This window comes from Malaclemys terrapin, chromosome 15 (genome assembly GCF_027887155.1).
Source record: "Malaclemys terrapin pileata isolate rMalTer1 chromosome 15, rMalTer1.hap1, whole genome shotgun sequence".
Lineage (NCBI taxonomy): Eukaryota > Metazoa > Chordata > Testudines > Emydidae > Malaclemys > Malaclemys terrapin.
In genome coordinates, this window is record NC_071519.1 from 34,160,658 (window position 1) to 34,173,864 (window position 13,207).

At 45.6% G+C, this 13,207-nt stretch overlaps 1 protein-coding gene across 1 annotated transcript; it reads right to left on the minus strand.

The window, feature by feature from the left end:
- Window positions 1-264: 264 nt before the first annotated feature.
- MPZL2 (myelin protein zero like 2) lies at window positions 265-12,739 on the minus strand. Its single transcript, XM_054005661.1, has 6 exons — window positions 12,421-12,739; window positions 7,244-7,410; window positions 6,034-6,244; window positions 5,630-5,774; window positions 3,708-3,800; window positions 265-3,146 (listed from the first exon to the last, which is right to left on the minus strand). Exons 1-5 carry the CDS (start codon window positions 12,491-12,493, stop codon window positions 3,740-3,742), a joined length of 657 nt encoding a protein of 218 aa, XP_053861636.1. The 5' UTR covers window positions 12,494-12,739; the 3' UTR covers window positions 265-3,146; window positions 3,708-3,739.
- Window positions 12,740-13,207: the final 468 nt, after the last annotated feature.

A 13,207-nucleotide genomic window follows, 5' to 3' on the forward strand; every position in this document is an offset into this window, starting at 1 on the left:
GCCGCCGGAGCGCCCCCCCCCCCCCGCGGAATGCTGCGCCGCGCTCCACCCGCCGCCCCTTACCAGGTGCCGCCCCAAGCATGTGCTTGGGTGCCTGGTGCCTGGAGCCGGCCCTGTCACCAACAGAAGTTGGTCCAATAAAATATATTTATTTGACCCACCTTGTCTCTCTACTATGTACTGTGGCATCCATTGTTTTCTTACCATAATGAACTTGTGCAGTAAACCATCTAGTTTTTCAATTAAAAACAGGCAAGTAGGACATGCTTTAATACTAAAAATGGTTTATTTACATACAATGACTTGAAAAGCTCATTTAAAATAAGTTACAGTACAAAAGAATATCTGTCTGCACAGATGGGACACAGCCCCTTACTTACTGTAGTTTCTCTGTGCTGAAACAAGTTTTGCAGCAAAAAAAAAAAAAAAAAATGAAAATATCAAACGTGTCGATAACTAAGCAGCTGTTTGATTAGTATAAAAATGCTCATGCACATCATCTAGATACTGCCCATGAGTCTTGATCCTACAAGTTGTTCCATGTGAGCAGCCCCTGCACCCAACCAGAGCCCTGTTGAAGTAAATGGGTCTCCTCTCTATTGAAGGGGTCTGCCCAAGCAGAACAGCAGGCAGGATCAGGGCCTTGAAATTGACAAGCAGAATTAGACAATTATGTTTGCAGAAGAGGAAGTAGAGAAACTATGGAACACAGAATGAAGGTAATACTGCTCTAAAAATTGCTATTAAAATGGGTAGCTGAATACAGATGGTACGTTCAACTATAGGATGTGGGTTTCCACAGCTGTGTCCGATAATTCAATTTAATCTGCAGTCAGTTCATTTGAAGATCCAAAATAGTAACAGTACAGACTCCATAGCTGTGACTTGCACTAGACCCTCTATATGATTTGGGACTTGGAGGACAGAAACAAATTTTGGGTCAAATGACATTTGGAGAGTTTGGCTAAGCTGGGTTTACCTATATTAATGTCTTGTGTCCAATGTTTTGTTTTTAGTTTGAAGTGAGATTGAACTCTGTACAAATATGCTCCTTTCCCAACTCACTGCTCCAATCCTTCTTTCCTTGAAGTCAATGGGAGCTTCGCAGGACCGGAACCTTTTTAGCCCATGGTGTGAAATGTTCCTCCTTGGAATCCTGCTGTAACTGAATGTGGATCCCAGTTCCAAAGTTAGAGTTGTTCAATGAGGGCATAGAAAGGGTATAAGATCCGAGAAGAGAACAGTAGCTACAGCAGGAAGAAGCTGTTGGCAATTCATTTCTGCATTGGTTGCTGCTTCTTATATGCATTCCAGTGCCACAGCGTTGTGCTGCATACAAGCCTACTTATATTGCAACAAAATGTTATCCTTTAGTCACTTAGGGGTGTATGTTAAAACTCCTCTTTTATCCAAATCATCATCACTCATTGTCATGATATGGGGGCACCTATTCCATTGTGTCAAAAAACAGAACAACTGTGTGTTGAGGACAGGCTGGTTTGCAGTTTCCCTAGGCTTACATTGGGGTAGTTATATGGTCACAGCTTCTGACGGTCCAGAAAACAAATTTATTTATGATACCCATGATAGGAAAAGAAAACAAATGAACTGAGATAATATAACAAGCATTTCACAGTCAGGGCCAGAAAAACAAAACTACTTGTTAAACAAACAAGCTCATATTTTGATTTAATGCCAATTAAATACAGAAACAACTCCGAGGTGTTGATTATTTGTGTTTTTTATTTTAAACTGAGATTTGCAGCAGCACTGAATCTGATGTGCTCACCACATATTTAGTAATAAGATGTGCTACTAGTAACCTGGAGCAGTAATTAGCATTGAGACAAATTCCTTGTGCAGCAATTTGCATATCTAAAAAGGGAGCTACTTGCATCACTGAGAGGTATCAGTGCTGCTTTGGACCTCCCAGAATCTTGATACAATGGAACCAAGCCATCGAACTTTGATATGAAATAAAACTTTACTGTGATTAGGCACAGCTGGTAGTGTTTATTTAGGAGAGATTCTAGGCTGGAACAGAAGTGGCTGTTGCAAGCCAAAGTTGAAGGGCCTCTACAAACTGTGCATAGGTCCTGGGAAACAACGAGGGGTGCTGAAGGTCAGGACTGAGGTGAATCAATAGAAATGAGTTCGGGGGAACCAGGTCTGGAACAGCAAAGGGAAGTCCGGATTTTGGTGCATCAGTAGAATAGGAATGGGCAGAGACTGCCATAGAATCTGCCCTCACTGCAACTGATAATAGGCAGGGTTCTCAATCTGTCACTTTCAGACACACTAAGTCACCTAAAATGTCAAACAAAAGTCAAACTGAAAAATGCATCCACTTCTAAATACCATTCCAGCCAAAGAAACGGCACATGATCCAAAACTGTAACACTTTCCACTTGGCGTAACAATGGGATCAAAACCCCGTTCTTGCAATAAGCTGTCCCTGTGATCAAACTGTCTCATCATTCTTCTTTTTAGAAACATTTAAAGAGCTTGTGAGAACGGAAAAATAGTGCAAACCAAATTTAAGAATTAAAGCGAGAACGAATAAGAGTGTGGCAAGCACAGACAGTTTGCAATGGGAATGGGTTAACCATTGCACATTTTCACTCAGAGTGACTATCATTCTTCCCCCCGCCCTCCCCATTTTCTTTTCTACAAATATGGTGGGGGGCGAAGGGGTTGTTTTGTGGGGAGGGAGGGAAAAACAGTAAAAAAAGTTCAAAAAAATTAAAGGCATTTTTCCAACGTTCTTCCACAGACCAAAATGAGAATTTTGAAAATTCTGTTCCTGAATCTTTTAATTTCTTATAGTTCTCTTGGGATTTTTCCTCTTCAACAGAGTGAATCAAATGAAATTCTGCAAAGGACGTACATTTCTCCAAATGGCTACAATGGGATTGAAGACCAAAGACAACTTCACTGTTGTTAGGACAAGTTTCCCTGCGTTGTTTCAATGGAAGGAAATAAGATCTCACACTGTATTTTAATCCCACCGTCTTGCCGTGGCACAGATTTTAAGGTGAACAGGGATACCACAGTTGCAGCATCAGACATCTGTAATTCAGCTTTGTTCTAACATCTGAAATCACAAGGATTAGCCATCTGCTTCTGAAACTTCTGCAGGGGAGAAGCTACGGGAAGGGAAAAAAAAAAAGACAACATATTACTACAACATTCTTGGGACTTAAAATAGTGAAGGCAGATGATGATATCAAAAAGTGTGAAGGTAAAATGATGTATAAATGCACCAGCAGAGCCTATTAGTAGCAGCAGGAATGTTCTTCCTGTAATGGCCTTAAAACAAGGAAGGCAAAGGGAATCTAAAAGCACAGATGAAAATGACACTCTTATTTATCCACAAAACAGCTACATACTGGGTAGCACCTGTTCAAGCTTCCTTACTAATGAGCATTAACCCTGACCTGGAGAAACCTCCTGTAGGTTTGAGAGGGAAGTTCTGTCTCCATTGCCTATTCAGGCCTTGTTCGGTCTCTGAGGCTGCCAACGAGGAAGCCAGTCAGTACTAATGGTGACTACGGCAGTAGCAGTTTTTGTAATGTGGATACCATCACCTGTCTGCTATGAACTTACCTGAAACTTACCCACTCATTTCACACAGGTCATGGAATAGCCACGTAAAAATCCCTCTTCAAAACCTGCAGCGGGTCAGAAAGCTGTTAGAAAGCACTTACCTGCACTGTTTGTACTCTTTAGTCAGAGAACCTTAGTCTTCTAATGGGACAGCTCCCTTCTCTTCTGAACTCTTCAGCTTCTCCTTTTCCGTTCTAGAAAAGCCGAAAGCAGCCATCAGACCCCCTGCCCAACTGCCCCGGGTTCTGAGTCACAAGGAGGTAATAAGCAGGGATTCTAGAAATCCGTTTGCCTTGGAAAAACATGAAATTTGGTTTGTTTGTTTTTTTAAAACAATCTTTAGTTTTTACTTTTTTGAAAAAAATAAAAACTATTAATTAAATTTTAGTGAAGTGACAGCAGGGACCCCGCTGCCCAGGGCGTTTCATTTTACGCACAGAAAAACACAGATTTTTATATTTTTTTAAATAGGAGAATTCTGGGGGTTTTTTATCACTGAAAATTAGACTCCCTGGCAATAAGCCTGTTAAGTGGCAGGTCCACAGACAGCTCCTGGGGTCTGCACTAGGGCGGAAGGGAGAATCTATCATTCGGATTTCAATTGGCTGTGACCCCTTCCCCAGAGGTATCCCTGCATAAGTGACACATCCCTCAGTCCCACTGTCAGCACAACAGCCCCCTTGATGTATCCTTGACCCATTCGCACTCTGCTAAATACCAGTTTGTGTTTGGCTGGAAAAGAAAATACCAGTCGTAGCACTACATGACCCACCCAAAGGTCCAGAGGGATGGAGGGGACTCCATCCCCGCTATTCAACAACCCCTGGAGATCTAGAACAGCACTAATCTCCACTGGTGCCCCAAATTTGTTCCCAACGCATCTCCCCAGGTGCCCCAGCTGGCTAGCCAGCCGGGAGTGCACAGGGTACAGTAACTCTATATGCTAGAAGACATGGTTTCCTGTAGGTTCCTTTATTTGCATGGCAAGTTCATTACATTAGTTGGTTACATGTGTTTAGGCCACAGCATAGCTGTAGTTCCTGTAAATTGCACAGTAACTCAATCACAGCTGGTTAGACATGATCCCAATCACTGCCCCACTTTCACCACCTAAACCTTTCGGACAATGGTTCCATTGTGATCAAGTCTTTTAATGCCACTACCCATAACACTGTTCTGCATTCAGCCTTCACTCTGGTCCCCCTGCAAACTGCTCACTAAACCCCAACACATCACTCAGCTGCAATGCCTTTAACTACAGAAACAACAAGGAATCCTTGTGCCACCTTAGAGACTAAGGGATGTATTTGGGCATAAGCTTTCGTGGGCTAAAACCCACTTCTTCAGATGCATGGAGTGAAAAATACAGTAAACAGAATACATATTCTAGCACATGAAAAGGACTCCTCATTGTTTTTGCTGATACAAACTAACACGACTCCCACTCTGAAACCTTTAACTACAGAGTATCTTGAGAGCCATGAGACAAGCAAATGCCGTGGCCTCCAGCTCCTTTTTACAGTGTTCGGATACTGACCCTTCCTATCAACCTGTAGCTGTTCAGTTTTAAGTGGCTGTAAGCTTTCCTGCTCCCTTCTAGCAAAGAAGCTAGTTAAATTCCTTCGGAGCTGTAGTTACACTTGATCAGAAAGTAATGAGTATTTGATGTACCCCTTGGTTTAGCAAACAGAAGCTCGGGTTTCTCCTAATCACACAGGACATATCCTCTGTATCAGCCACTACTCCATGGTGCTGTGCTTATCCTGTGAACAGGCAGAGCAAGCTTCCCCCACACAGACATCTCCACAGTTGGCTTCTATCCTGACTTGATGGACCCCCTCCAGGGATAAGAGGAGGAGCTCATTTACTCTGTGAGCTCCCTGGTGTGACTACCAACAAAGGGGCCAATTATTGCCAGTTGATGGTAGGTTTTGCACTATAGACTCTTGGCTGCCCCCGTGCTAGGCACTGGCCAGACCCCTATGAAGATATTTTGAGGTTTCCCAGAAGCCCCTGTCCTTACAGTTCCGTCTCCACCATCTCAGTGCTCTTCTCTTGCCGTCTGTTCCGATAGTGTCGCCAGACAACTACCATTATCACCACAATGATCATCAGAGCACAGGCAGACCCTATGACCAGAGCCAGGATGTGGATTTCCGAGAAATGCACTGCACAGAAGAGAAACAGATGAAAGAGGGGAGCTTGGTTGGGAGGGGACTTAGCAGAGGACTGGGAGTCAGGAACTTCCGAGTTCAGTCCTTCCTCACCCGCATCCCTTATTGCATTAATTTACTTTCCTGATACCTCCCCTTGGTAATCCCTTTCCCTTCGTGCATTCCCCCACATTTGGTAGAAGATCATCCACTTGTGCCAGTTCCCTGTACAGCTAACCTCATATTGACCACGACAGTGCCCCGGGCCACGTACCTTGCTGCACAACACGGAGTTGGATTTCGCCAATCGTGCCATCAACATCTGGCGGGTTCTTCACCTGGCAAGTGAACGTCCCATTGTCAGTGGGATTCAAGTTCCAGACGACAATGGAAGCATCGTTCCGGTCAATGTTCCCATCCCAAGTAACTCGCTCTTTAAACCGCCCACTGGTTGGGGGATAGGGCTCCTCATAGTAGTAGAGCACCTGGATGGTCAGAGAGGAAGCTTCATCATTACTGTGCAGTGAGACTGCGCCCTGCCCTGGGGAGGAGCAACCTGCCTGTCTGGAATTGTGCTCAAGCCCATTCTGCAAATGCTCAGAGCATTTATAAAACAGGCAGGACAGGGATCCCGGTGTCTCCATCTCAGTTTGGGGGCAAGAGGGGAAGCATGGATGGAAAGCAGCCATGCAAAGAAGCCTAGACAAGCATGGTGGGATGGGACTGAGGGGACACGTCCCCCTCAAATTCTCTCTCCCCTGTTGATGTCTCCTTCACAGTGGCTGCAGGTGTCCTGCACCCTGACCCCATTTTCTCACCTCTGAAAGCAGCTGCAACTTCACATTCACCAGGGGCCAGTAGGGAGCCAGCAGGGCCCCCAGGTAGCACAGGCTGGAGAAGGTGCATGGCTCGGGCAGGCAGGCAGCTGTGCTGCGTCAGCCTCTCACAGCAGAGCTCAGAGACCATCTGACCCCTCAGGGGGGATCCCTCCTGGGGCACACCAGGTTCAGGCTGGCCCTCTCCTGACACCAGTGCTGAAGCTGTATTACAGGCATCGAACCATGGCCCTTGCTGACGTACTTCCCCTCCCACTGTGGGCCAGGCAAAGTCACAAGCCAGACCTGTGGCTTCAGCAGGGACACGGACCAAATCAAGCTGCGATGTAAGCAGGTGCAGCTGCACTTGGCCCCCAGCATTTAACCCTACACACCAAAACTACCTAAAAATGGTTCCTCTAGCCAGGTTCGATGGCCAGCAAAGATAGGACCTGAAACCAAAACTCACTGCAGAGGGGAATTAGTCAAAAGAATCTTTTAATCAGTTAAAGTCAGAGTCACCTACCCCACATGCCTCTGCTAATCTGTATTCCGCACCCACACCCTCTATTGTTAGTTACACTCCCATTGCAGCAAGTTCTATGCAGCGGGAGAGGCTTGTATGAGCAATACCTTATCGCTCAACTGGAGCATAATAGTCCCACTTACAGACTCATGAGAGTTCATTCCCTGGGGCTGGAAGTTCCAGGTCACTGTCACACGCTGGCTAACTGGACTGGAGCTGGAAAAGGTGCATTTTAAGTGTACATTGGTCCCATTCAGAGCTTCTACTTCCCTGGAAGTGTGAACTTCCACAGCTGCCACAGGCCAGAGTGCTGCAGGAAAAACAGGATGGAAATAATAAAAAAAACGCTACAGTCTAAAAGAAAGCACCTCACCCTTTCTTGTCCACATTTAGGGTTTCTACAAAAACAACAAAGAGTCTGGTGGCACCTTAAAGACTAACAGATTTATTTGGGCATAAGCTTTCGTGAGTAAAAACCTCACTTCTTTGGATTTAGGGTTTCTGTTTGGGGGTTTATTAATTTAATTGGGCAGGGGGTATTTTTAGCAATTGGAGTTTTAGGTAGATGTCCAAAAATTGCAGGGGAGGAGTTTCAGGGCTCTCTATATATAGTGTGTGTAATGAGCAATCTTGGTAATGTTCCCTAGTGCACTTTAATTTAATACAGTTACAAACAGCACTAGATTAAAGCACACTAGGAAATCTTTCATGTTCCCTGGCAGGGTCTACACAGACCAACTGATGTGCAACACATTAATGTTCTTTAGAAAGCACACCTGTGTAGAATGCACTACCCTATTGTGTAGATGAGCCCTTAGATACAAGGAACCATTTCCAGTGTATTTCCATGTTTGTGAATAAACACCAATTTCATTCTTTGTGTGTCAGGGGTCTTTTATCAATATGTATCAGTTAAAACCAAAAACCAGAAGCCCTATCCACTCAATCTGGGCTGGTGCCTGCCCTATCAGCTCCTGTTAATAAATTACATTAAGAATCACAACAAATAGATTTAATTGATAATGATCTTGCATGTATAGAATCTGAAGGAGCCCAAAGTGCTTCACAGACTTCATCAGCTGATACACAAACACAGCACAAGGATGACATCAGGGTGGAGTTGATCCTTCTGTCCTTGGGTAGGGCTTGGCAGCACTTCTCTATGGGAATGGAGGAGAGCTTGATCCAAACATGGCTTTTGGTCCCCAGTGCTTTGTACTGAAGAGGCATGAGCTGCTGTAGTTCACGGCACTGAAAATGGTCCTTTTTTCCACATTTATAGACAACGATGCTTGCCTAGCAGTGCCTAAAGTCAGAGGGACTTCTGTGTGTGCATAGCATCTGTTTGCAGAGCACCAATATACAGCCCTGTAATTCCATGACATACATTTTAGAAGGTCTACAGAAGAATTCTTCCATTGACCTAGCTACTGCATCTCAAAGTAATTTTCCCGCTGTTGATACTCACCCCTTCTTGTCAGCTGTTGGGAATAGGCCACTTCCACCTTGATTGAATTGGCCTTGTTAGCACTGACCCCCCCACTTAGTAAGGCAACTCCCATCTTTTCATGTGCTGTAATATATATACCTGCCTACCATGCATCTGATGAAGTGGGTTTCAGCCCATGAAAGCTTGTACATAAATAAATAAATAAATTTGTTAGTCTCTAAGGTGCCACAAGGATTCCTCGTTGTTTTAGTACCGTGACAGAATACCTCTTCTGTTGCTGTAGCAAGTGTCTACACTACAGCAGCTGTGCCACTGTAATGTTTGTGGGGTAGACACAGCCTCAGTATCCGGGACACATTCCAGCTGGGGTGATTACATTCTGCTTCTCTCAGTTCCCCATGCCGTCCCAATTGGAAAGAATATTCCTTATCGCCTCTTGTGTAGCACTGCTAAGTGCTGTTAAGCAGCTACTACGTCCTACTCCAGACAGGGTGGGTGACGTCACTTCTTTACACAGTTTGTATTTATTACATTAAGCATTTCATGCACCGCAGGATGAATGGTGCTCAATGAATGCAAGGTGTCCCTGCTTGGGAGCATGCACAGCCCCTGCTAATATTGTTCCACAGTTACTGCCACCACAGCTGCTTGGTGGTGGTTTTGGGGGTGGGTTTCTGTATCTCATTCAGGACGAAAGGTAACCTTTGTAAGGATACCACCCCAGCTGCAGTTTATGAGAACAGGTTAACTCTACTAGGGCTACTAGGAAAGAGAAAAGGGGACTGGAAAGAGAGCAGAGAGAGAAGATGAAAAGGCTAACTCCTAGGGAGGCCTTTCAGCTTTGGAGTCCTGATTCTGCTCTTGCTCACACCACCGTAACTGCAATGATAGAGGCCATGTCTACACTACATGAACTACAGCCCCACAGCTACAGCACTGCAGCGACGTTGTAGGAGGCACCTCCTACAATGACAGGAGGGTTTTCCATCATCTAGGATATCCACCTCTCCAAGCAGCGGTAGCTAAGTCAACAGAAGAATTCTTCCGCTTACCTAAGAACATAAGAATGGCCATATTGGATCCGACCAATGGTCCATTTAACCTAATATCTGGTCTTATAACAGTGGCCAGTGTCAGATGCTTCAAAGGGAATGAACAGAACAGGGCAATTATTGAGTGATCCACCCCATTGTCCAGACCCAGCATCTGGCAGTCAGAGGCTTAGGGTCACCTGGAGTGTGGGGCTGTGACCCTGATCATCTTGGCTAACAGCCATCAATAAAACTATCCTCCATGATATTATGTAATTCTTTTTTGAACCCAGTTATATTTTTGGCCTTCACAACATCCCACAGCAAGGAGTTCCACAGGTTGACTGTGCATTGTTTGAAGTAGCATTTCCTTATGTTTGTTTTCAGCCTGCTGCCTATTAATTTCATAGCATAACTGCTGGTTCTTGTGTTATGTGAAGGGGTAAAGAACACTTTCCTATTCACTTTCTCCACCCCATTCATGACCTAGCCACATCTACACCGGTGTTAGAGGTAGCACAGTGCTCAGGTAGGTGACTTTTTCCCGTAGCCTGGAGCACTGGAGCTATGCTGACCTAACCTTTAAGCGTAGAGGAGGCCTAAGTGACATTACTTCTAATTTATACCAGTGTGAGATCAGAATCTAATCAAGTTAGTTGCTAGAATCAAGCTAAAAGGGTTAAGCTACGTCAATAGAGGTGTTCAGGGAGATTTCACTTGAGTTAAGCTAAACCAATTGAGCGAACAATTGAAAAAGCAAAAAAACACCTTTTTTGGCATGGAGAGAGGGCTTTAGTGACTGATCACCGACACCTCCTGCATATTGCAGGCTGCGAACCTCGCCCACACTCCTGTAATAGACCCCTTCCCTAAATACACCTCCCTGACAGCAGGGTGACACCAATGAAACCAATCAGGAAACTCCGAGATAAGGCTGACATCAACCCTTGCCCCCCCAGCACATCGCTTGGGCCCGCAGCACACACAGTGTTGGAGGAAATGTGAGAGAACTGTGGGGCCAATGTTACTTCCGTCTTAATTAATGTAGTGCCAACACTATGCTCTGCCCTGCACAGGGCACAAAGAAAGCCAGTCCCTGCCCCAGAGAACACAAAGGACAGACCCTGAGCAGACAAGACACAGTGCTGCCAACTCTTGAAATGTTATTTCAAGGCTCATTATAAGTGTTTTTTTTCTGGAAAAGGCCCAACTGCTGGAATCAGGTTATTACCTGAAAATCTCGTCTTTCATTGACAAGAGAAAAGTTTCCAGCCCTTGTGGTTTCAGAGAGAAGCCTGACAAACATGATCCCTTCTGCCTCAGCACCAGACGGCAGGTAAAAGTGCCCCAAACTTCTGATCTTTACATCTCACCGTTCTCCCTGAGGCCTGACATGCATGTGGTTGGCAATGCTGTGACATACTGGATATCCAGAAGTCAGTGAGGGTGGGGAGGGGAGTTGATTTTACTTTTCATAACAATTATAAACTCTTGTTGTGGGAACCTTGGAAGAAAAGGGTTTGAGTGGGGGCAGACAGTGGCTTGTGAGGAGGGACAGAGAGACTCTTCCCCCCAAAATGGGCAGCAGGGGAAAATGCCCAGAGATGGGAGATAGCTCGAGGAGGGCTGTAGTCTCACCTGAGGGAAAGAGGTGTTACTCATCCGGAATGCCCACACAGTACAACACAGTGGCTTCACACAGCAACTGCCTTTGCCTTCGCTAGCTGTAAAACCCACGGAGCCTCCAGCTCATCAGCGAGACTCACAACAGGGAGACCTCCCCCTTCTGACCTAAATTCACCTCTTCCCAGCCTATTGTCCAGGAAGCTTTTTCCTGCAGAAAAGCACAACCATTCACCTGGGGTTGCAGAACATGGTTTTTACGCTAAGGAATGCAGCCCACCTTGCATTATGAGCTTTATTTCTTATTGCCCTCTACGCTACTGTATTCGGCAGTATCTGGTGAGGCTCTGAAATATCCAGAATGTAATTCAAAACCCTGGAATCTGGGCTCTTGCCATACTCCTCACTCAATTTCCAAAAAATAAAAATAAATTAAAAAACAAACAAAAAAACACCACAACAAACCATGCCATTTCCCAGCTATGTTCATCTTCTTGAAATCAGGACCTCATTCAAAAGAGGGAACACCTCAAATATTTTTTCATAGTTTTGCATTTGAAAAATCTCTTTTTGGCAAAGATCAGCTTTTGCAGCTAAGTGAAAACCACCATTTTGAAAAAACACCTTAGTGCAAACTTGGGCTGTAGGTGTAAATGTTTTTCACAACCGATCACAGAAAAGCCTGTGTGCATGCACACGTGCTGGAAGTGAAGTGACAGAAGCAATGTAAAACCACACGGGGTCTATGGACCAAATTCTGGATCTCTTATGCGAATGTAAACCGTGTAAAATTCAACTGAAGTCGGGGGTATTTATTCCAGATTTACACAGCTGCAATGGATCTGAAACCTGACTGGTCTCTTTAATAATCTCTTTTTAACAAAAGTGGTGAAAGCAGGGCAGTTCAAAGAGTAAAGTCCTCCTCCTGGCTGGAGCAGGGACTGAGAGGAAAGAGCGTGTAACCCGAGCTCAGAATGCTCAGGCCTCAGTCTCTAGCTGGAACACACCTGAACCTGTTTGTCCAGGACCTGAGTCCATACGCACAGTCACCCATGTAGCTCTCAGCAAAATCAGCCCCCAAAGACACTCAGCCACGGAAAGAAATGCCAGAGTTCTCCAGGCCCTGACTTTAGGAGGGAGGGAACTGGAAGAATAGGAGGGTCAAGCAAAGGAGGCAGCTGAGGCCAAAGGGGAAAACGCCCAAATAATTCCTTACCTAGGAGCTGTCCCCCAAGGAAGAGCACAGCCCCCATCCAGCTGGGGCCATGCACGGGGGGTGGCGGGTCCATACTCCAGAGACTGAGCAGGGAGATAAGGGAATTTCTCCGAACTGGGGGAGAAGGGAGCTCCCAGGAGTCCTACTGCCAGACACGCCACTAGCGAGAACTCCTTGCCTTGCCCTTCCCTCCCTGCCAGGGCAGCTCTCAACAGGCGGTGCTGCTCCTGCCTGAGTCACTCCCAGAGCGGCCCCAGCCTGGGAACTAAAAGTGGATCCACCACAGCTCTGTGCACAAAGCAGGCGGATTTTCCTTTCCCCTCTGTGTAGCAATCATCACTCCGCCCAGCTTCCCTCCTCCTCCCACTGGGAACCAGCCCTCTGGTTTTGGGTTGTTTGTTTGTTTTGTTTTTTTAGGCAGATTTGCTCCTAGAAGAAAGTCGACCCCAGGGTATTTACATACAGCAGAGAGCAGGATAGCGTGTCCCTGGCAAAGCAGAGTCAATATACAGGGTGCAGTCTCCATGGCAGCAATACAGAGCCCAGCAAGCCCTGCCACGGTTCCCTTTGCTCAGAGGGATCGTGTCCCTCTACGTGTACCCATCCCGCTAGGGCCGTGGTTCTCCAACTTTTGTACTAGGGGCTGTGAAGCTGAGTTCATTAATGTTTGTAAAGGGCTTTGAGATCCTTAGCCCAAAGTAAAAAAAACAGGAGTACTTGTGGCACCTTAGAGACTAACCAATTTATTAGAGCATAAGCTTTCGTGGACTACAGCCCACTTCTTCGG